Source organism: Musca autumnalis, unplaced genomic scaffold (assembly GCF_047663935.1).
Source record: "Musca autumnalis isolate F117 unplaced genomic scaffold, ASM4766393v1 scaffold_5, whole genome shotgun sequence".
Taxonomy (NCBI): domain Eukaryota; kingdom Metazoa; phylum Arthropoda; class Insecta; order Diptera; family Muscidae; genus Musca; species Musca autumnalis.
Window position 1 is genome coordinate 25,852,804 of NW_027412088.1, and position 24,543 is coordinate 25,877,346.

A 24,543-nucleotide genomic window follows, 5' to 3' on the forward strand; every position below is an offset into this window, starting at 1 on the left:
AGACAGACAACGCTGTCTTTATTTACGTGTCACCACCTGAAGAAATTAGTAACAAAAACATCTACAATTTTCAAATAAATTCAATAATTTACTAAAAAAACTGCAACATATATTTAATTATTCAGCAAAATGGTAGATGAATGTACCAAAAAGACATTGAGTAGCATACCATTGCTACAAACGAGAGCTGGCCCACGCGACAAAGATATATGGGTGCAACGTTTGAAGGAAGAATATTTGGCCTTAATTAAGGTAACAATTTATCAAATAAAAATTCAAATGCATAATTTAAATAAATTCTATGTTTTGTAGTATGTTCAAAACAATAAAGAAAACGGCTCTGATTGGTTTCATTTGGAATCGAATAAAGAAGGCACCAAATGGTTTGGCAAATGTTGGTATATGCATAATCTTCTGAAATATGAGTTTGATGTGGAATTTGATGTAAGTTGGATAGATGCAATTTATGATTTTGTTAATGTTTGTTAATATGGTCTTTGTTTTTTTTTAGATACCAGTAACGTATCCTGTAACAGCTCCTGAAATAGCCTTACCCGAACTGGATGGTAAAACTGCCAAAATGTATCGTGGTGGTAAAATTTGTTTAACAGATCACTTTAAGCCATTGTGGGCAAGAAATGTTCCCAAATTTGGTATTGCTCATGCCATGGCGTTGGGGGTAAGTTTGAATGAATATAAGAAAAAATAGAAAAGTAGTGATATTTTAAGGAAAAGACTCATACGACCGTTTCCACTTGTTTTGAAACTTCAAACGCACATGAGTCTTGTACTCCTAATCACAACATGGGAGTCCAAATTTCCTTAAACATTTAAAAAGTCATACGTCTACCAATAGCGCGACAAAGCTCGAAGGGTGTAGCCGTTCCGGTCCATTCTTTTAATATCAGAATTATTTTTTTTTTCTAAATTCACAAAAGTTTATAACATTTTGATGGTGCATTGTCCTATTTGTTTGCGTTTTGTGCTTATTTACGATGCCATAGTAATGAAATATTTGAAAGACTTTGGAATTGCTAGGCTTCCACCACAAAACATGTACCAGAGACAGGTCAGGACAACTGGAAACTATACCTGTCTCTGGTAAAAATTTCGTAACAATTTGCGTGGTGTCCTTAAACGTAACCTCATCTCAAGTACCAGATTTCTAAAAATATTTGGAAGGCAAAATTTTTTATTATCGATTTTAAAAAAAGCCGATTTGGTCCATACTTTGCACATTATGAAATTTCTGCTAGACTTAGATGAGGTTCCAATATGGACTCAATCGGTAAACTCCTTCGAGTACCTCCCACACAAAATTTCGGAAAAGTTCAGTTTAGGACCTGGTCTCGAATCGCTTTGATTTTTGTTTACGCATGTTGTATTCGCTGTCCTCTATACGACGCTGTCAGTTTCATTAGGGGCAAGTCCATACTTCCTGAGAAAATAGCCTGAAAGTTACAAAAAACCCTATGACACCGTGTGTAGAGGTTGGAGCGCAAGGTAACTCTCGAACGGATCTGCCGATTCGGTCCAAAATTTGGCTTTCGTAATATTTTGTCCAAACTTAGTTCAAGTTCAAAGATGGATTATATCGGTCCACTCCTTCCGGTACCTCCCCCACAAAAGTTCGAAAATGTTCGGAAAATTTGTGCGTATAATAACTCTTGAAGGGAGTAACCGATTTGGTGCATATTTTGCACGTTATGAAATTTCTACCAGACGTAGATGAGGTTCCAATATGGACCTGCTCTCGAATCGCCTTGGTTTTTGTTGTAACATCTTGTATTTACTGTCCCCTATACGAAGGTACATGTTTTCTCAGGGTCAAGTCCATAATTCCTGAAAAAATAGCCTGAAAGTTGAAAAACAAACCCTATGACACCATGTTTATGTGTGGAAGCGCAAGATAATTCTCGAACGGATATGCCGATTCCGGCCAAAATTTGGCCTTCGTAATATTGTTTCCAAACTTAGTTTAAGTTCGTAGATAAGCCATATCGGTCCACTCCTTCAGGTACCTACCCCACAAAAGTTCAAAAATATTCGGAAAAATTGTGCGCACGATAACTCTTGATGGGAGTGACCGATGTGGTCCATACTTTACACATTCTCATAATATCTACCAGAATATGGACTATATTTGTCCACTCCATCCCGTACCTCCCACACAAAATTTTGGATAAGTTCACTTTAAGACCTGCTATTGATTTTTGTTGAAGCAACTTACATTCGCTGCCTCAATTACGATGGTAAAAGTTGTTTCAGGGGCAAGTCCATGCTTCTTGAGAAAACAGCCCGAAGGTTGTAAAAATCCCCTGTGGCACCCCCATGGTCTATGTCGGTCCATTCCTTTAATCCTAATCAACATTTTTGTCGGTTCATTCGACCAAAATTTTGAAACCCCCTAAATACATAAGTTTTTTGTGAAAAAAGTGTTTCAATTTGCACAGGCTGAGGGTATATCTCTGATACTTTTTTACTTGTTTAATGATTTTTTTTATAAACGATTTTAAAAGATTTTTTGAAGTACCTTCGGAGCAAAATTTTAGATTTTTAAAAGAAATTTTCTAAAAACATGGATTTTTGACAGGATTTCTATAAGACCGTTTCAAGCACCCTCAGAGCCATAATCGTGCTTTTTTAAAAGAATTTTTAAGCACCCTCAGATCCATAATTTTTAAAATATTTTTTTTCAAGCTAGGACTGTTTTTCAGTATTGTGATATTAATCTCTTAAAGTTTTGAATTTCAATTAAATAAATTTAAAAATAAACACTTTTACTCACTACGTGTTTTTTTTACTATTTTTAGTTGGCTCCCTGGTTGGCGGTGGAAATTCCCGATTTGATAGAAAAGGGCATTATTACCTACAAGGATAAGTAAGCACAGTACGTTCCACGCGGCAATCAACACCGAGAAACAATATTTATTCATATTCATAACTACCCTAAAATCGATAAGAAAAACTCCATGAAATCTTGTTTTTTTATGTTAACCTTTTGTAGGTTTTCAATGCATGTTTGCTTTTGTTGTTTTATTCATATTTAAATAGTTTTATCCTCTGGTTGAAAAAAAATGAAAATTATTTTGTAAATATTTCAGCTGGGAATAGTTAGAAAAAAAGAAACAAAATAAAGAAGAAAAAAACAATAAAGACCAAATTTTTGAAAAAATGTTGAATTTGATTTTTATATAACTTTTCTTTAAATGTTTAAAAACGAAAAAATATAATAACATAACAATGTTTCTTTTGAAATATAAAAAAAAAATTAAAAAAAAAGAAAAACAATGGCATATTTCTTTGCATAAGAAAAAATTTAGAATTAATTTGTTAAAAATAAAAAAGATTAATAAATTGAAAAATCCATTATTTTCGTATTATTCAAATTATTCATTTGAGTATTTTTTTTTATTTAAATTAAATTATTTGTTCTGCGCACAACCATTATGGTGTGTTTAAGAAATTAAGAAAAAAAAAAAACTGTAAATTAAATGGAGAGGTTACTTGGTAATTGTGGGAGGGAGGGCGGTAAATATTTTTGTTAAATTACTTAAATTATTTTTGTTTTATAATTGTTATTTGTTGGCTTTATTTTTTGGTATTTCTTATATTTGGAGGGTTTGGCGAAAACAGAAAAGAAAAAACAAACAAAATTTTTTAATCCTCTTTGTTTTTAGAAAATCCAAAGGATTTGTTGTATATGTATGTAGAACGTTTGTTTGTTTGTATAAAACTCTACAAAAACAAACAAATAAACTTTAAAATTAATTAACAAAAATTTTGGCAAATTAAAGAAAATAAACAATTTTGGGAAATGTCAAGTATTCTGTTATAGGGAGATAGGGAGGCTGGGAGAGGGGGGTGTGGTTAAAGTTTTAAAACCTGGGCTGGCTGGCTGGCTGTTGCTGCTGCTTCCAGTAGTTGTGGTTTTATTTTGTAGATATCAAGGTTGTTTATGATTAGAAAACAATTCACATCATAGTTGATATTTTCATTACCACAAAAGCTGAGTTGGTTTTAATGTCGAAGACTGAATTTTATGGAATTTCAAAATGTGTGTGCGTGTGGCAAAATATTGCTAGCGGACATTGCTGTAAGTAGAAGAAAAGAAGGTAGAATGTGTTAATGTATAGATTACATATAGAGAGAAGTAAATGAGTAATGATTTGTAAAAATAGGCGTGATGTATTAGCACTGGCGAATAACGAATTTGAATTGAAATTTTATATTATGATTAAACAAGTAAAAAAGTATCAGTCGGCTTTGCCGAAAGAGATATACCCTCAGCTTGTGTATATTGAAAAAATTTTTTTCCCAAAATACGTCTGTATTTAGGGGGTTTTAAAAATGTTGGGCGTTTGAACCGACAAAAATGTTGATTAGGATTAAAGATCAAAAGTTTTGCGGAGGAGATACTAAAAGGAATGGATCAACATTGACCGTTATGGAAGTGGATCTCCAGGCACAACATATGGTGCGATAGGGGGTTTTTACACTCTTCGGGCTGTTTGCTCAAGAAGTATGGACTTGCCCCTAAAAAACTTTTACCATCGTAATTGAGGCAGCGAATGCAAGTTGCTTCAACAAAAATCAAAGTGATTCGGTATTTGGTCTTAAAGTGAACTTATCCGAAATTTTTTGTGTGAGGTACCGGATGGAGTGGACAAATATAGTCCGTATTTGAACCTGATCTATATTTGGTAGATATATTAGGATGTGTAAAGTGTAGACCAATTCGGCCACTCCCTTCAAGAGTTACCGTACGAACAATTTTTCCGAACATTTTTGAATTTTTGTGGGGGAGGTACCGGAAGGAGTGGACCGATGTAGCTCATCTTCGAACTTAAACTAAGTTTGGGCAAAATATTACGGAAGCCAAAATTTGAACCGAATCCGTTCATCCGTTCGAGAGTTATCTTGCGCTCCAACCACCTCACACGGTGTCATAGGGGTTTTTGGCAACTTTCAGGCTATTTTCTCAGGAAGTATGGACTTGCCCCTGATGAAACTTGTAACGTCGTAGGGAGGGCAGTGAATACAAGTTGCTAAAACAAAAATCAAAGCGATTCGAGAGATGGCCCTAAACTGAACTTTTCCGAAATTTTGTGTGGGAGGTACACGAAGGAGTGGACCTATTGAGACCATATAAAAACCTCATATTCCTCTGGTAGAAAGTTTACGCTATACAAAGTATGGACCAAATCGGTCACTCCCTTTAACAGTTATCGTGCGCACAAACTTTCCGAACATTTTCGAACTTTTGTGGGGGAGGTACCGGAAGGAGTGGACCGATGTAGCTCATCTTCGAACTTAAACTAAGTTTGGGCAAAATATTACGGAAGCCAAAATTTGAACCGAATCCGTTCATCCGTTCGAGAGTTATCGTGCGCTCCAGCCAGCAGGACAGACAGACAGACAGACGGACGGACATGGCTAGATCGACTCCAAATTGTCTGAAACACATTTCGTCCAAACATACTTGGGGTCTAAAACAATTATTTCTATGAGGCACATTTTCATCGTATCAAAGTGTATATACCCTCCTTAGCCTAAAGGCTGAGGGTATAAAAAATAAATAAATTATAAAAATTAGAAAAATATTTAAAGATATTTGCCAATTAGGGTGACCTCCACAGAGGTTATCTATAACATTTGCTGTCAAATTTTTAATTTAAATTTGACAGCCTATGTACTTATATTTCTGCAATAGATGGCCGCTTTAGATTATACTGAAGTTTAAGATTGAAATAATTTCGATAGAGTTAACGATTTACAGTAGTTCAGAATCGTCATTTCCTGGTCAAAATTCGAACGGAAAAAGATATTTTCATTATTTAATTACACAATCAGGGGCCTATTACGACATTCGATTCGATCGAGTATTTGCTAGTGAATGAAAAAAATCGCACTATGAAAACCTAATCGCACCACCAACCGCCATTTACTAAGGTAGAGCAATCCGTCACAACAATGTCAAAAAGTTTTACAAAAATAATTTTGTACATTTTTCAAGCACAACTTCATTCTGGAATTCACCGTGTATCCATTTCACATCACACATGCACTTCACCTGTGAAAGCAATTGAAGTTTTGTATTTCACGTGAAAAGAGCTTTCATATTTCACGAAAGAACTTTTGAAAGCTTAATTACAGCTTTCACACTTTATCATTACTTACTAACTTACTTAGCTGGCCCATTACAGAACATTTGTTCCATAGACCGAACTAAGAAAAGATCTCCATTACTCTCTGTTTTTCGCTTCGCTTTTTGGAATACCGCGCCTTTTCATTTCTTCATCCACTTGTATGCTCCATCGAAGCTTAGGCCTGCCGATTCTGCGTGCACCGCCATGTGGCATGTATTCATACGCCTTTTTAGCGGGTTCATTATCGCTAATTCTCATGATATGGCCTAGCCAACGCAATCGTTGCATCTCGATACGTTTAACTATATTCATGTCTTTGTATAGCTGATATAGCTCGTGGTTCATACGACGTCTATATTCACCGTCAACGCATATCGGCCCGTAGATCTTTCGAAGAATTTTCCTCTCAAACACACCAAGCACTGCCTTAGCTGCTTGCGCAAGTACCCATGCTTCGGAGCCATACATTAGCACGGGTAGTATGAGCGTTTTGTATAGTGTTATTTTTGTTTGACGAGATGTGGCTTTGTTTTTAAACTGCTTACTTAAACCATAGTAGCATCTGTTGGCCAATACAATTCTTTTTCTTATTTCACAACTGATGTTGTTTGTTGTGTTTATGGTAGTGCCGAGGTAGACGAAGTCTTTAACTACCTCAAAATTGTAGGTACCAACTTCCACAGTTGATCCGAGCTCTATGGACGCTTTGCGCGTAGACACCATCAATTTGGTCTTTTCGCCGTTTACCGCCAGATCCACTTTCGCAGATTCTGCTTCGACCTTCCTAAAGGTATCAGTTACTTCATTTCCTTCCATCAGCATAAGCAAGTAACATGTGGCTATTGGTGTAAATTGTGCCATTTCTTTTGACATTTGCATCTCGTATTACCCTTTCCAGCAAAATGTTGAATAGGTCACACGAAAGGCTGTCTCCTTGTCTGAAACCTCTTTTGGTACAAAATTCTTCGGAGAGGTTCTTTCCAATTTTAACTGAGGACCTAGTATCAGTTAAAGTCATCTTACAAATCCGGATGAGCTTTGCGGGGATACCAAATTAAGACATTGCATGGAATACCTTTGATCGGAGGGGACTGTCGAATGCTGCTTTATAATCGACAAAAAGTGTGTCGATCTGCATCTCTTGGGTCTTCTCTAGGATTTGCCGCAGGGTAAATATCTAGTCTATGGTGGACTTGCCAGGTCTAAAGCCACATTGGTATCATCCAATTATTTCGTTGACCATTGGCTTTAGTCGTTCGCACAATATCCCTGACACTATCTTATAGGCAATAGGGAGAAGACTTATGTCCCTATAGTTGGAGCATACAGTCTTATCTCCTTTCTTGTGGACGGGACATAGGATGCTCAGGTTCCAATCGTCGGGTACGCGTTCTTCTTGCCTTATCAGCGCGTCGCCTCCGGTTTTAAACAGCTCGGCTGGTAAGCCATCGGCTCCTGCTGCTTTATTATTCTTCAGCCGGTTGATTGCTGTTTTTACCTCATCTTGGCCGGGCGGTATACATTCTATACCATCTTCTGGGATTGGATCTGTGGTATCATCGTCTTCGCTACTATTGGATACCAGCAGATTGGAGAAATGTTCTTTCCATATCCTGAGCACGCTATCTGCATCTGTTACGTAACGCACAAGAGAGATATCGGGAGAAAAGGAGAGAAGAGAAACGTCTTTTCCGCAAGAAAAAGAGAGAAATGGAAAAGCGGGAGTGTGAAAAAATCGAAATGTACAGGAGTCAGAATGAAGTCCGAAAATTCTACCGAAGAGTGAAACATCAAACAGATGGCTTTGGTACAGGCACATCCTCCTGAAGAGACCAGCAAGGTGTGGATTTTGCGGCTGTTTGCATGGAGTGGGCAATATGTTGCCATTGTGTTGTTATGCTATCGGGACAAGGAGTGCTCGCGTTAAGCAATTGGGCTAGTTGAGTGGAATATGCTGTGGCTATCTGTTGTGTTTGCAGCCTATCGATGTCCAACTTCCGCGTTGTGTCTGTTCGTGCTTTATTTGCAACGTTCAGACGGGCAACAAGGTAGTGTTCCGAATCAATGTTTGCGCCTCGGAACGATCGTACATCCAACACGCTGGATGAATGTCTTCCATCTATCACAACATCATCAATTTGATTACTTGTTCTTTGATCTGCAGACAGCCAGGTGCCCTTATGAATATCGAGATGATTAAATCTGGTACTGCTAACTACCATGTTTTTTGCAGCTGCAAAGTCTATCAGCCTCATACCATTGTCAGATGTTTCACTGTGGAGACTGAATTTCCCGACTGTTGGGCCAAAGATATTTTCCTTTCCAATTTTGGCGTTAAAATCGCCTAGAATGATTTTAATGTCATGGGCAGGGCAACGGTCATATGTTTCTTCTATCTTTGGTCTGTTCGTCCTTTTCTTCAGTGGGAGCATGAGCGCAAAATAAAGTTAATGTTGAAGAATTTAGCTTTTATTCGAATTGCAGCAAGTCTTTCATTCACTGGAGTGAAGCTGGATACCAGATGTTTTAGTCTCCGACTAACTACAAATCCGCAACCAAACTCATGCTTTACGTCATGTCAGCTATAATACAGTGCGTCACCTTTAGGTTGTTGTTGTGACGCCTTTCCCAATCCATCGTATTTCCTGTATGACAGTAATATCGGCCTTGTACTTTTCAAGTACGTCTGCCAATGCGAAGACTGCACATTCTCTATAAAGAGTGCGAACATTCCAGGTGAAGATTCGTAGATCATGGTCCTTGAAACGTTTGCGGGGTTCGTCAACTTTAGAGGGGTTTGTTTTTCTTTTGTTTTTTCATAGTAGGCTGTTTTTTCTAGGGGAGGGTTACTAACCCGACGCCCAAACCCAAGTTTTAACGTTCTTATGGGTGAACGCGCGGCACATGTTAGCTCACTACCTTTAACGGGTGTTAAAGGCAGTTCCCCAGGTGACACCATGGGGAGGTCAGTGTCCACTAGAGATGAAAGAGGGACCAAGATAAATCCTGGGCTTTGCCATGTTAAAACCGGTCAGGACCGTTGCTTGGTATCTTCCATCCCCTACTTCACCCTACGGGTACCTCCCACACAAATTTTCGGGCAAGTTCAGTTTAGGACCTGCTCTCGAATTGCTTCGAATTTTATTAAAATAACTAGTATTCACTGCACCCCATACGACGGTACAAGTTTCATTAGGGGCAAGTTCATACTTCCTGAGAAAATAACGTGAAAGGTGCACAAAAACCCTATGACACCGTCTGTAGTGGTTGAAGCGCAAGATAACTCTCGAACGGATCCGCCGATTCTGTCCAAATTTTGGCTTTCGTAATATTTTCTCCAAACATAGTTTAAGTTCGAAGATAAGCCATATCGGTCCAATCCTTCAGTTACCTCCCCCACAAAAATTCAGAAATGTTCGGAAAAATTGTGCGCACGATAACTCTTGAAGTGAGTGACCGATGTAATCCATACTTTGCACATCCTAATACATCTACCAGATATAGATCAGATTCGAATATGGACTATATTTGTCTACTCCTTCTGGTACCTCTCACACTCGATTTCGGATAAGTTCTCTTTAGTACCTGTTCTCGAATCACTTTAATTTTTGTGGAAGCGATTTGCATTCGCTACCTCCATTACGACGGTAAAATTTTTTTCAGGGGCAAGTCCATATTTCTTAGAAAAACAGCCCTAAAGGTGTAAAAATCCCTATGTCACCATATGTGGCTGTCGGAGAGAGAGAGCACGATAATTCTCGAACTGTTCAACCGATTTGGTCCAACATTTGGACTTCGTCATATTATATCCAAACTTAGTTTCATGGGGCAATACCGGTCCAACTTCCTGTGCCTCCCCCACAAAGGTTCAACATTTGTGCCTTAGTGCAGTTAATTCCTAATACACATTTTTGTCGGCAAGTTCAAATGTCCAAAAAGGGCCACAAAATTCTGAAGAGACCTTAAATACATTCGATCTGTCCGTAGGTGAAAGTTTCACTTGAAATTGGCTGAGGGTATATATCTGTCGTCAAAGCCGACTGATACTTTTTTACTTGTTTCTGTTCAAAGTGGTTGATCTCTAGATGACTTGTCGATTTATAACCAACCATTTTATCAACTGGTTGATAAAAGTCCGACAGGGAAGTAAAAAAATCAAATCTTTCACATTACCAATACAGAATCGAGAGAGTCACCCTGGTTCTCTCTTCAGAATCCAAGTACTTCGGCATTATTTTTAAATATGAAAATCGTTTCTAACAAACAACATAACGTCCAATATATAATGAAACTTACCTTAGCTGACGACTGACTGTAGAGTCTTTGTGCCATTTTCATTATTCAGAAGAAGGTTTTTGCTGTTGCTGCTGCTGCTGTTGTTGTTGTTGCTGTGTAGATTGTAACCAATTATCACTCCATATGGCACTTAAACCGCCAAATAAATTGAACATGGGCATGTTATCAGAATCATTTAAGCCACCGTCACTGCCATTATTGTTTGATGTTGTTGTTGTGATGTTGTTTTCACCATAAGTTGCTGTTGAAGTAGCAACCACTGGAGCAGAAGTGGAAACTGCACTGGGCAAGGGGTTTAATGTTTCCGCATTTAAGGGATATTGTTGGCTATTGGCATAATGAATAAAAGAAGACGATGACGAAGATGATGGAACAAATATATCATCGGCCACACTTGAATGACTAGATGTTGGTAAATTGCCAACACCATTTGCCAAAAAAGGGGTCCATGATGCAGGAGATGGAGTAGACCAATTGTTATTAAGTGTTGTATTGTAATTCATAAATTGTTGTTGCTGCTGCTGTTGTTGCAATAAAAATTGTTGTTCCAAATGTTGCAGTCTAATCATTTCATGGGCCTTTATAGCTCTTAACTTGGCAGCAATATCAAAATCATGTTGTTGTTGCTGCTGCTGCTGTTGTTGTTGTTGTTGTGCGGCAGCATTGGCAGCAGCTATTTGCTGTATTGTTTGACGAGCTGTTAACAAATCATTTAAACCAAAATTAGGACGACTGTGCAAATCATAGGCTAAGCTAGGTGGTGGTGGTGGTACTGTTATTGCTGAAGTAGTTGTTATGGTTGTATTCAATGGCCTCGGTAGTTGTAATGTTATGGCACTGTTCATTGTCTCCCAGGCGGGAGTTGAAGAGGGTGATTTCCGGGATCCAATTGGGCCCAGATCAGCCTTAGGTATTTCGGAATTTTCAACTCTAGCAAACGGTGGTGGAGGTGGTGTAGATGATGCAGTTGAAGGCTGAGACATGGAATCATATATCAAATCATTATTGAGCAATGACGTTGAGTTCGAATTGGAATTTCCACTATTGGCGGCAGATTGGGCATTGGCAAATTGCTGAGTCTGTTGTAGAACATCACTGAATGTTATGTGACTGCTGTAGTCCCAAGGCGACAAAACATCTTGATGAAATGTCTGATCATTGTGGTCATTGGCCGCTGCTGCCATTTGTGAGTAAACAGAATTGACATGGCTAATACTGTTATTGCCATGTGAAGGGAATTTAAGAGAATTCGAGGCTCTACTTTTCGTTTTGCGTTCAAAGCGTTTAGTTGTGCTGTTCCATTGAACCTGTTGCGGTAGAGGCGGTAATGAACGGGAGGACGAAGAAGATGTTGATGCCGAAGAACAGGAAGATGTGGTGGGTGAGGTATTTTGAGTAGTCTGTTTTCGTCTTTCACGTCCTGGTGTTTTACCCAGTTTTCGGCCATTAGTTGATTCCTTGGCAATGGGTGTCTGCTGATTTGTTATTTCGGTCATAGGCATTACTAAAGGCGTGCTAACTTTATTTGCAGACACAGCAGAAGGCGGAGAAACTGATGATGCCATAAAGACTGGGGGAGGTGTTTTAACTTGACGTGTTGATACTGTTTCCACTGGAGTAGTAGTTGTTGTAGACGAATCCAAGGACTTTCTTTGTTCTTTAGATGTTACAGCACTAGGTTCGGGCGGACTAGTTGAATTTTTACATGTTGTAGTTTTTGTTAGGGGCAGTTTCTCCTTCTTCACCTCTTCCTTGGGTGATTTGGGTTCTTCATCCACACTTTTGGTGGGTTGTTTTTCGGCCACTTTGGTTGGTTTTTTGGAAATTTGTGCTTTTTTCACATCTTCATCCATTTTCTCCACCAATGATTTTTCACTAAATTTATTTTTACAATTTTTTTGATCGTTTGCCACCACCGCTGTGTTGGAGTTTGTTGCTGTTGTAAGTGGTGTTGGTGCGACAACAGCATCCTTGCTTCTATTCATCTTGTTGGCTTTCCTCAATGACTTTGTACCAAAAGTCCAATTAACCATTTCGGCTAGGGTCATATTGGGTAAGGCAGAAAAGGAACTTGTCGTCGAAGATGTTACCACCGCCTCGCCATTGGTTAATCTTTGATTTTTGGAATTGATGTTACGCTTTTTCAAACCACTTTTGTTTTTCAATGTCACGTCCACATCCGTCGTGCTGTTCTCATTGTTATTTTGACGCATGGCTATGTTTCGCAAATTAAATGTTGGATGTATTTGACCCTTTTCCCGGGCACCATACAACGCCGCCTGGGTATACATAATGTTACCATAGTCTATGTGAACGGCAATAAGTACCAGGACAAATGTTATTATAAGCATAATAATGCTGGCATTGCGTATCTTTTCTTCCCATGGCGGACGTGGTAGCAAAGCTGCACATTGTTCCATGCCCTTGGTGGGCAATTGGGCAACCAACACATAATTTACGGGATAGGTGAGGTTTGTTCTGAGGGAGAGGACTTTTGTAATGCGAGTGGCTGTGAAATCTGTTTGAAACTGAATTTCTATTGTCTTCGATGAGTTGGCCTTTAGTTGAAAACCTTTACAGTCCATTATTTGAAAACCATAACCCCTGCAGGGTTGATCACCAATCAAAAAGCCATCAATCCAAATTGGTAGTTCACCCGAATTGCGAGCTGTAAAAACACGTCGAGAAATTACCTGGGGGCGGGGACGAGTAGATTATAAAATTAGGTGGATTCAAAGGTGTTAATATAAGAAAAATCTCACCTGAGGATGTGCCACCACAGTTTGTTTATCCTCCCTGGGTGAACATGCAGTGTTCAATTGTTGTTCTGAAATTTCGAATAGCAATGGTGTTTGTGAGCCTGGTTTTCGATTTCCCAAACGAAATTGTGAATGCACAGCCTTGGCACTAATCCATGTGCCCTCATACAATGTCAAATTATTGCGTATGTGTAGCAGTGTACAATAGTTACCCGTAGATGAGGCTTGGAAAGTTATAGGCACACGAATTGAAGTTAACCCCGGTATTAGTATTGGTTTCTTGGGTGCTGGACTGACCAAGGAAAACACCGCCTTATCGGTTAAATAGCAGGAGGGTGTTAAAATGATCACCTCCAAGGGCAAAGAGATTTGGGTTTCCTTCGCCAACTTTGGATCAGCCAGCGAGTAGTCAATGAGTATAGGTTTATCTGATGGATTTGAAATTTTCACCTCAAATACTTGCGTTTTATTAACTTCAACTGTGGGTATTATCTGCCTAGTGGGTATCAGTTGGGGCCATTGTATTTCAATCATAAGATTCAATTGAAAATCCTGTTTTTCTTTGGTTGTCATGGTAAAATCCAAACTTTGAAAATAAGATTTAAAATGACGATACAGCTCGGTACGTCGTCGCAGCTCAACCTCATCGAAGTGTGGCATATTAAGAATTTTATCAACTTGTGAACTGACCGGAAATGTAATGGATTCATCGGTATGTTGGGGAATGTAACAACGATTTCCACATAATGCTGAAGGTTCAAAATAGATACGACCTACAGTTGTCACAGAATTTGGGGCAATTAATGAACCCTGAGAACTCTTGTCGATGAATCTTAGGCCTGGATCGCTAAAATTTATATGCTTCATGTGTATGGCATGGCTGAAGGTGGAACGTATGCTCAGTTCGGAAGAACACATTTTACCCTGAAAAAGAAAAATAACAATTAAATGTTGTTGGAAAAATGTAATTACAAAAAAGTCCCGTTTAAGGCCCGGAACAGTATTATACTTATTAAAAAGTGTAGTCCTATTGAGAATAATGATATGGGAACAATGTACGCCATCACTTGTAGAGAACTTTTACAGGGCGGAAAGATATATGTATAACTTTCTAAGGGGCTAACCACTCTTGAAAATATAGGGTCTATAGAAGAGCCCTTCCCTTCAGAAAGGATCCATAGAAGCATCCTTTCTTTCTGGAAGGGTCCAAAGAAGCAACCTTTCTTTCTGGAAGGGTCGAAAGAAGCAACCTTTCTTTCTTGAAGGGTCGAAAGAAGCACCCTTTCTTTCTGGAAGGGTCGAAAGAAGCACCCTTTCTTTCTGGAAGGGTCGAAAGAAGCACCCTTTATTTCTGGAAGGGTCCAAAGAAGCACCCTTTCTTTCTGGAAGGGTCCAAAGAAGCACCTCTTCTTTCTGGAAGGGTCCAAAGAAGCACCCTCTATTTCTATACGGGTCCAAAGAACCACCCTTTCTTTCAGAAAGATTATACAAAAGCATCCTATCTTCCACAAAGGGTCTATAGAAGTACCCTTTCTTTCAGAAAGTATCCATAGATGCACCCTTTCCTTCAGAAAAGGTCTATAGAAGCACCCTATCTTTCAGAAAGGGTCTAAAGAAGCACTTTTTCTTTCAGAAAGGGTCTATAGAAGCACCCGTTCCTTCTAAAGGGTTCTTTCAGAAAGGGTCTATAGAAGCAAACGTTTTTTCAGAAAGGGTCTATAGAAGCACCCGTTCTTTCAGAAAGGGTCCATAGAAGCACCCGTTCTTTCAGAAAGGGTCTATAGAACTACCCGTTCCTTCAGAAATGGTCTATAGAAGCACCCGTTCTTTCAGAAAGCGTCTATAGAACTACCCGTTCCTTCAGAAAGGGTCTATAGAATCACCAGTTCTTTCACAAAAGGTCTATAGAAGCAACCGTTCTTTTTAGAAAGGGTCTATACAAGCACCCGTTCGTTCAGATATGGTTTATAGAAGCACCTTTTCTATCAGATAGGATTTATAGAAGCACCGTTTCTTTCAGAAAGGGTCTATAGAAGCACCCTTTTTTTCGGAAAGGGTCTATAGAAGCACCCTTTCTTTCGGAAAGGGTCTATAGAAGCACCCTTTCTTTCGGAAAGGGTCTATAGAAGCACCCTTTCTTTCGGAAAGGGTCTATAGAAGCACCCTTTCTTTCGGAAAAGGTCTATAGAAGAACCCTTTCTTTCGGAAAAGGTCTATAGAAGCACCCTTTCTTTCGGAAAAGGTCTATAGAAGAACCCTTTCTTTCGGAACCGCACCCGAAAGGGTCTATAGAAGCACCCTTTCTTTCGGAAAAGGTCTATAGAAGAACCCTTTCTTTCGGAAAAGGTCTATAGAAGAACCCTTTCTTTCGGAAAAGGTCTATAGAAGAACCCTTTCTTTCGGAAAAGGTCTATAGAAGCACCCTTTCTTTCGGAAAGGGTCTATAGAAGCACCCTTTCTTTCGGAAAGGGTCTATAGAAGCACCCTTTCTTTCGGAAAGGGTCTATAGAAGCACCCTTTCTTTCGGAAAGGGTCTGTAGAAGCACCCTTTCTTTCGGAAAGGGTCTATAGAAGCACCCATTCTTTCGGAAAGGGTCTATAGAAGCACCCTTTCTTTCGGAAAGGGTCTATAGAAGCACCCTTTCTTTCGGAAAGGGTCTATAGAAGCACCCTTTCTTTCGGAAAGGGTCTATAGAAGCACCCTTTCTTTCGGAAAGGGTCTATAGAAGCACCCTTTCTTTCGGAAAGGGTCTATAGAAGCACCCTTTCTTTCGGAAAGGGTCTATAGAAGCACCCTTTCTTTCGGAAAGGGTCTATAGAAACACCCTTTCTTTCGGAAAGGGTCTATAGAAGCACCCTTTCTTCCGGAAAGGGTCTATAGAAGCACCCTTTCTTTCGGAAAGGGTCTATAGAAACACCCTTTCTTCCGGAAAGGGTCTATAGAAGCACCCTTTCTTTCGGATAGGGTCTATAGAAGCACCCTTTCTTTCGGAAAGGGTCTATAGAAGCACCCTTTCTTTCGGAAAGGGTCTATAGAAGCACCCTTTCTTTCGGAAAGGGTCTATAGAAGCACCCTTTCTTTCGGAAAGGGTCTATAGAAGCACCCTTTCTTTCGGAAAGGGTCTATAGAAGCACCCTTTCTTTCGGAAAGGGTCTATAGAAGGACCCTTTCTTTCGGAAAGGGTCTATAGAAGCACCCTTTCTTTCGGAAAGGGTCTATAGAAGCATCCTTTCTTTCGGAAAGGGTCTATAGAAGCACCCTTTCTTTCGGAAAGGGTCTATAGAAGCACCCTTTCTTTCGGAAAGGGTCTATAGAAGCACCCTTTCTTTCGGAAAGGGTCTATAGAAGCACCCTTTCTTTCGGAAAGGGTCTATAGAAGTACCCTTTCTTTCGGAAAGGGTCTATAGAAGTACCCTTTCTTTCGGAAAGGGTCTATAGAAGTACCCTTTCTTTCGGAAAGGGTCTATAGAAGTACCCTTTCTTTCGGAAAGGGTCTATAGAAGCACCCTTTCTTTCGGAAAGGGTCTATAGAATCACCCTTTCTTTCGGAAAGGGTCTATAGAAGCACCCTTTCTTTCGGAAAGGGTCTATAGAAGCACCCTTTCTTTCGGAAAGGGTCTATAGAAGCACCCTTTCTTTCGGAAAGGGTCTATAGAAGCACCCTTTCTTTCGGAAAGGGTCTATAGAAGCACCCTTTCTTTCCGAAAGGGTCTATTGAAGCACCCTTTCTTTCGGAAAGGGTCTATAGAAGCACCGTTTCTTTCCGAAAGGGTCTATTGAAGCACCCTTTCTTTCAGAAAGGGTCTATAGAAGCACCCTTTCTTTCGGAAAGGGTATATAGATGTACCCGTTCTTTCAGAAAGGGTCTATAGAAGCACCCTTTCTTTCGGAAAGGGTCTATAGAAGCACCCTTTCTTTCGGAAAGGGTCTATAGAAGCACCCTTTCTTTCGGAAAGGGTCTATAGAAGCACCCTTTCTTTCGGAAAGGGTCTATAGAAGCACCCTTTCTTTCGGAAAGGGTCTATAGAAGCACCCTTTCTTTCGGAAAGGGTCTATAGAAGCACCCTTTCTTTCGGAAAGGGTCTATAGAAGCACCCTTTCTTTCGGAAAGGGTCTAAAGAAGCACCCTTTCTTTCGGAAAGGGTCTAAAGAAGCACCCTTTCTTTCGGAAAGGGTCTATAGAAGCCCCCTTTCATTCGGAAAGGGTCTATAGAAGCACCCTTTCTTTCGGAAAGGGTCTATAGAAGCACCCTTTCTTTCGGAAAGGGTCTATAGAAGCACCCTTTCTTTCGGAAAGGGTCTATAGAAGCACCCTTTCTTTCGGAAAGGGTCTATAGAAGCACCCTTTCTTTCGGAAAGGGTCTATAGAAGCACCCTTTCTTTCGGAAAGGGTCTATAGAAGCACCCTTTCTTTCGGAAAGGGTCTATAGAAGCACCCTTTCTTTCGGAAAGGGTCTATAGAAGCACCCTTTCTTTCGGAAAGGGTCTATAGAAGCACCCTTTCTTTCGGAAAGGGTCTATAGAAGCACCCTTTCTTTCGGAAAGGGTCTATAGAAGCACCCTTTCTTTCTGAAAGGGTCTATAGAAGCACCCTTTCTTTCGGAAAGGGTCTATGGAAGCACCTTTCTTTCGGAAAGGGTCTATAGAAGCACCCTTTTTTTCGGAAAGGGTCTATAGAAGCACCCTTTCTTTCGGAAAGGGTCTATAGAAGCACCCTTTCTTTCGGAAAGGGTCTATAGAAGCACCCTTTCTTTCGGAAAGGGTCTATAGAAGCACCCTTTCTTTCGGAAAGGGTCTATAGAAGCACCCTTTCTTTCGGAAAGGGTCTATAGAAGCACCCTTTCTTTCGGAAAGGGTCTAAAGAAGCACCCTTTCTTTCGGAAAGGGTCTAAAGAAGCACCCTTTCCTTCGGAAAGGGTCTATAGAAGCATCCTTTCTTTCGGAAAGGGTCTATAGAAGCACCCTTCCTTTCGGAAAGGGTCTATAGAAGCACCCTTCCTTTCGGAAAGGGTCTATAGAAGCACCCTTCCTTTCGGAAAGGGTCTATAGAAGCACCCTTCCTTTCGGAAAGGGTCTATAGAAGCACCCTTCCTTTCGGAAAGGGTCTATAGAAGCACCCTTCCTTTCGGAAAGGGTCTATAGAAGCACCCTTCCTTTCGGAAAGGGTCTATAGAAGCACCCTTTCTTTCGGAAAGGGTCTACAGAAGCACCCTTTCTTTCGGAAAGGGTCTATAGAAGCCCCCTTTCTTTCGGAAAGGGTCTATAGAAGCACCCTTTCTTTCGGAAAGGGTCTATAGAAGCACCCTTTCTTTCGGAAAGGGTCTATAGAAGCACCCTTTCTTTCGGAAAGGGTCTAAAGAAGCACCCTTTCCTTCGGAAAGGGTCTATAGAAGCATCCTTTCTTTCGGAAAGGGTCTATAGAAGCACCCTTTCTTTCGGAAAGGGTCTATAGAAGCCCCCTTTCTTTCGGAAAGGGTCTATAGAAGCACCCTTTCTTTCGGAAAGGGTCTATAGAAGCACCCTTCCTTTCGAAAAGGGTCTATAGAAGCACCCTTTCTTTCGGAAAGGGTCTATAGAAGCACCCTTTCTTTCGGAAAGGGTCTACAGAAGCACCCTATCTTTCGGAAAGGGTCTATAGAAGCACCCGTTCTTTCGGAAAGGGTCTATAGAAGCACCGTTTCTTTCGGAAAGGGTCTATAGAAGCACCCTTTCTTTCGGAAAGGGTCTATAGAAGCCCCCTTTCTTTCGGAAAGGGTCTATAGAAGCACCCTTTCTTTCGGAAAGGGTCTATAGAAGCCCCCTTTCTTTCGGAAAGGGTCTATAGAAGCACCCTTTCTTTCGGAAAGGGTCTATAGAAGCACCCTTTCTTTCGGAAAGGGTCTATAGAAGCACCCTTTCTTTCGGAAAGGGTCTATAGAAGCACCCCTTCTTTCGGAAAGGGTCTATAGAAGCACCCTTTCTTTCGGAAAGGGTCTATAGAAGCACCCCTTCTTTCGGAAAGGGTCTATAGAAGCACCCTTTCTTTCGGAAAGGGTCTATAGAAGCACCCTTTCTTTCGGAAAGGGTCTATAGAAGCACCCTTTCTTTCGAAAAGGGTCTATAGAAGCAAATTTTCTTTCGGAAAGGGTCTATAGAAGCACCCTTTCTGTCGGAAAGGGTCTATAGAAGCACCCTTTCTTTCGGAAAGAGCCTATAGAGGCACCCGTTCTTTCAGAAAGGGTCTATAGAGGCACCCGTTCTTTCAGAAAGGGTCTATAGAAGCACCCGTTCTTTCAGAAAGGGTCTATAGAAGCACCCCTTCTTTCAGAAAGGGTCTATAGAAGCACCCGTTCTTTCAGAAAGGGTCTACAGAAGCACCCGTTCTTTCAGAAAGGGTCTATAGAAGCACCCGTTCTTTCAGAAAGGCTCTATAGAAGCACCCGTTCTTTCGGAAAGGGTCTATAGAAGCACCCTTTCTTTCGGAAAGGGTCTATAGAAGCACCCTTTCTTTCGGAAAGGGTCTATAGAAGCACCCTTTCTTTCGTAAAGGGTCTATAGAAGCACCCTTTCTTTCGGAAAGGGTATATAGAAGCACCCTTTCTTTCGGAAAGGGTATATAGAAGCACCCTTTCTTTCGGAAAGGGTCTATAGAAGCACCCTTTCTTTCAGAAAGGGTCTATAGGAGCACCCGTTTCTTCAGAAAGGGTCTATAGAAGCACCCGTTCCTTCAGAAAGGGTCTGTAGAAGCACCAGTTCTTTCAGAAAGGGTCTATAGAAGCACGCTTTTATTCAGCAAGGGTCTAATGAAGCACACTTTCTTTCAGAAAGGGTCTATAGAAGCACCCTTTCTTTCAGAAATGGCATGGATATAGAAGCTCCCTTCCTCTATAGAAGGAATCTTCCTTTCGGAAAGGTTGTATAGAAGCACCCGTTCTTTCATAAAGGGTCTATAAAAGCACCCGTTTTTTCAGAAAGGGTTTATATAAGCACCCGTTCCTTCAGAAAGAATCTATAGAAGCACCCTTTCTAAGCACCCTTTCTTTCAGAAATGGTCTATAGAAGCACGATCTTAATGATATTAATAACGTCTGGAGGGGGTGAAATACAGAAAAGATAGAGTTTAAAAACTGATATCACCCCTCCTTGTCAAACTCGCCCGTTTCACTCGACGTAGCTTCGACTTATTGTTCCTTAATTTCATGTACGACTGGCGTCAACATTAAATATAATTGATTATTCAACGTTTCAAACATGGCTGGAGGATAGTCTGTTCGATGTCTTCAAACAGCGTGGACCCATGACAGTATCAAAGGCTTTTGATAATCCGAGCTCCACCAACACTGTACTGTCGCACTTGTTCTGGTCGTTTCCTCGACTAATATGTGTGAAGATGACGTGCAGCTCTGCGGTAGTACTGTGCTGCTTACGAAAACCATGCTGATGAGCCGCAACTGGATAACTGGGGGGAGTAAAGCCTCAAGAGTCATTGCTAACTGCATTGCGGACTGTATGAGTCAGATTTGCTGACATCCTTAGTTTTTCAAAAGATCATCTGTGGTTTCCCACAGAATTTTGAAGCTCATATATGGATAGGTCCTTTATAAGACCATATGAAGGTCTACCACCTCTTAATACTAAACAGCTTTGTCCTTAATGGGAAAAAGTGACCTATGGATGGTACATTTACGCTTTGTCGGTAAACACAAGCTATACTACCTATGGCATACATTTTCAACTCCTTTGAAAACTAACCTTAAAACTGAACAATGAAAAAGTGTATCTCTTCACTTACCGGAAAACAATTGGCAAAATGCAACTTCTCCTGATCCACCTCCAATTTGCCAAAGACAATGTTGAACTTGATGTCTATTGTTATGTTTTCATATGTTGTCGCTATGTTAAGATAGGCTGTACTTAACTCTGTATATGGCAGCAAATTAACCTCAAATACGGCTATATCACCTTCTTCCAATATTGAATTCAACTTGTAATCACTCTTCTCCAAATCTACAGTATAGTCGTTACTTTTATTTATTTCGCTCGCCGGTATTGAGCCAGCAAATTTCACCACATAATAGATACCCGAGGTTTTTTGAAAATCCCAATTGTTCAGCTTTATCGGTATTGAATTGCGGTTTTGTAAAATAATAAAACCTTTGTGTGAGAACTCACGAAAAGGTACGGAACTTAGTTGTATTTCTTTGGTATAAACTGAATTATTTGAGCGCCATAACGATAACGTTTGCGTTGTGACAAACAAACGTGTTGAACTTATAACAATGGGTATTTGGAAATTTGTTATATTCGTGTAAACATAAATGGCAGTCTTATAATTTCTCATTAGATCTTTGAGATCTTCCTGTTGTTGTTGTTGTTGTTGCTTTTGTTCTTCTTGTAGCTGTTGTTGCTTTTGCATGGCTAATCTAAAAGCCACAATTAAATCCAATGTATGACCTGGTTGTAAAACCACAACATTTTCTTCTTCCACTTCGTTTTCTTTACTCTTTAAGGGTTGCAGGTATAAGTTTAGCTTAGAGCTTTCATTAAGTTCTGTCGTTATATTATAAAATAGCAACGGGACTTGAAAATCATTGCGCAGCATTATGTGCCGTTGTTTTTGTAGATTTTCACTTATGTGTAATGCCACATCATTATCGTCAGCTGGCCTTTGTGTTGGTGATAATATTTCCTGATCCAAAATTAGTGTTGAATTTCGATCATAGTGCAAGGAGCCTTTAAAGATATGAGCCCGTATTATAAGCTCCACATTGTGATATGTATGTACCGCCGATGCCGATGTCGTGTGTTTAAGTATTAATTTTAGTTTTTCATTTAAATAAGTGACTGGCTCAATAATTTCTCTTGGATCTATGGCAATTGTGGAGATATCTATATTACGTCTTTCACTGTCACCATCAGCATCTTTTGAGGCCATCATTACCCCCTTAATGGATGTAAGTGATTCAAATTCCAAATTATTTATATCCAATTGATTTTTGGAGTGCCTTAGAAAGAGTTTTTGTTTAAGGGGTTTTATTGTTGCGTGATCCAGCTGTTGCTGATCATCATCAATGGTAATATAACCAAAATCTATGAGAGGATTGACAGCATACAAGCCATACTCGGATAATATTTCAAATTCAACTGGCACCACCAATACTTGTTCTTTTGTGGAGGATGGCGATGATGATGATGATGAACTTGAGGTGGTCTCATCGCCATCATCATTATGAGCATAGTTGCTACTACCTTCATTGTGCGGTTCTGCAATTTTTATACGTATATAGGCAGAATGATTACCCGCTGTATAACCTTGAAAACGTATACGTATTATGGGTTTCGTACTATATGGGGGTATTTCCCATAGACCTTGTGGTCCTTCTGCATCTCCACTTGGTAATTCTAGTTGGAATTGACCTCCGCTGCTGTAAATCTGAAAAAAAAACGGAAGATATTATTTCAATATCAGTAAGGCATTGAAAAGTAAAATTAAATAAGGAATACTATGATATGTATGGAATTAGTATCTTCTTCGTGATTGTATTTAAAAGGTACCAGCAAGGATACAAGGGATTATATGTTTTTATCTATTCAAATACAATAACCTAGCCCATAGGGTCATAATAACCGGTTTCAAAAACCTCTATACATTAACTACTCTTTTAACATAAATGTTACAATCGGATATGTTCTGAGACACACTTCACCTCTCACTTCACGTCTCAAGCATTTTGTTCACCCAATTTACGCTTATTTTCAGAGTATTTTATGAACGGACTATCGCGTACTCTTCTTTTTAAATACCCTAATAAATCTTAGCCCCAAGAAATTTGCAAAAAAAAAATAGGAGTAAATGGGGGTGAACAAAATACTTGAGGCGTGAAGTAAGAGGTGATTTGTGTCTCAGAACGTAACCGATTATTTTTACACTACACCACACTGTGGTAAGGGGTATTATGTCTTTGTGCATTTGTATGTAACATACAAAAGGAAACGAAATAGACCCATAGTTCCTTTTAGGGATATACATATAATCACTTTCTGAGTCGATTTATGCATGTCCGTCCGTCCGTCCGTCTGTCCATGTATTTTTGTTCGCAACGTACAGGTCGCATTTTTTGTCTGATTCAGCTGAAAATTGGGGACTACAATTTTTTTAGCCATAGGAAGAACGCTATTGCTTTTGGTGAAAATCGGTTCACATTTGGATATAGCTCCCGTATATATTTTCGCCCGATTTCACGTATTTGCTGCACCAAACACGCTACATACGTCCGATTTTGATGAAAGTTGGAATGTGTGACTAAATTCGGTCTAGAAATAAATGTGCCAAATTATATCGAAATCGGTTTAGATTTGGATATAGCTCCCGTATATATTTTCGCCCGATTTCACGTATTTGCTGCACCAAACACGCTATATACGTCCAATTTTGATGAAATTTTGAATGTGTGACTAAATTCGGTCTACAAATAAGTGTGCCAAATTATATCGAAATCGGCTCACATTTGGATATAGCTCCCATATATATTTTCGGCCGATTTCACGAATTTTCACGCTGTGTATGTCCGATTTCGATGAAATTTGGAATGTTTGACTGAATTCGGTCTAGAAATAAATGTGCCAAATTATATGCATTTCGGTTTAGATTTGGATATAGCTCCCATATATATTTTCGCCCGATTTCACGTATTTGCTGCACCAAACACGCTTTATACGTCCGATTTTGATGAAATTTGGAATGTTTGACTGAATTCGGTCTAGAAATAAGTGTCCCAAATTATATCGAAATCGGTTCAGATTTGGATATAGCTCAATGTACTCATTATAAACTTATACGAGGGCAGATTGTAGCCATCAGAAGGGAGCTGAGTTATTCAGAAGACTTAAGCCTCAGAGGGTCGGATTGCAGGGCCGATTCATGATTGCAGAATTAATAAGTATTATTTAGTCGGTGAAATATCTCAAGGCGGCTTTCAGTTTATTGATTCAGAAACCGATGAATCAATCAGCCACCGATATGCTACTACGGTCGAACATACTTAAAGCTAACTTATCCATGGAAGACCTGACCTCAAACCGAAGCGTGATGAGTTTCGCCATATGAACCCTGAAGACCCAGAAGATAAAGAACTTACTCTTGAACCACACGACTTGGTAACCACTGACCACCATACTTTTTTTGAACCATGGAAAAGCTGATTGGCAAGGATTTAAACAATTTACCAATGACCTCTTTACAGAGCTGCCCATTTCCTCAAATCATCGGGTAGCTGAGAACATTTTGCGGGACAATCTGTTGATCGAATACCGAAATTAGACCAAATTTCCCAGTAGAGGCGATAGGTAGTGTTGGGCA

General features: G+C 39.8%; 2 protein-coding genes across 2 annotated transcripts in view; one reads left to right on the plus strand and one right to left on the minus strand.

The window, feature by feature from the left end:
- Window positions 1-3,389, plus strand: Ufc1 (Ubiquitin-fold modifier conjugating enzyme 1). The gene is made up of 4 exons (XM_073957382.1): window positions 1-252; window positions 313-444; window positions 512-679; window positions 2,814-3,389. The coding sequence occupies exons 1-4, from the start codon at window positions 130-132 to the stop codon at window positions 2,883-2,885; spliced, it is 495 nt and encodes a 164-aa protein (XP_073813483.1). The 5' UTR covers window positions 1-129; the 3' UTR covers window positions 2,886-3,389.
- Window positions 2,981-24,543, minus strand: part of Tmem131 (Transmembrane protein 131) — a 27,076-nt gene continuing 5,513 nt past the window's right edge. Inside the window, exons 2-5 of the mRNA XM_073957381.1 lie at window positions 20,977-22,617; window positions 13,208-14,128; window positions 10,446-13,138; window positions 2,981-4,094 (exon numbers count right to left, since the gene is read on the minus strand). Coding sequence (XP_073813482.1) covers window positions 10,487-13,138; window positions 13,208-14,128; window positions 20,977-22,617 — 5,214 coding nt within the window. The 3' untranslated portion in view covers window positions 2,981-4,094; window positions 10,446-10,486. The remainder of the gene's footprint in view (window positions 4,095-10,445; window positions 13,139-13,207; window positions 14,129-20,976; window positions 22,618-24,543) is intronic.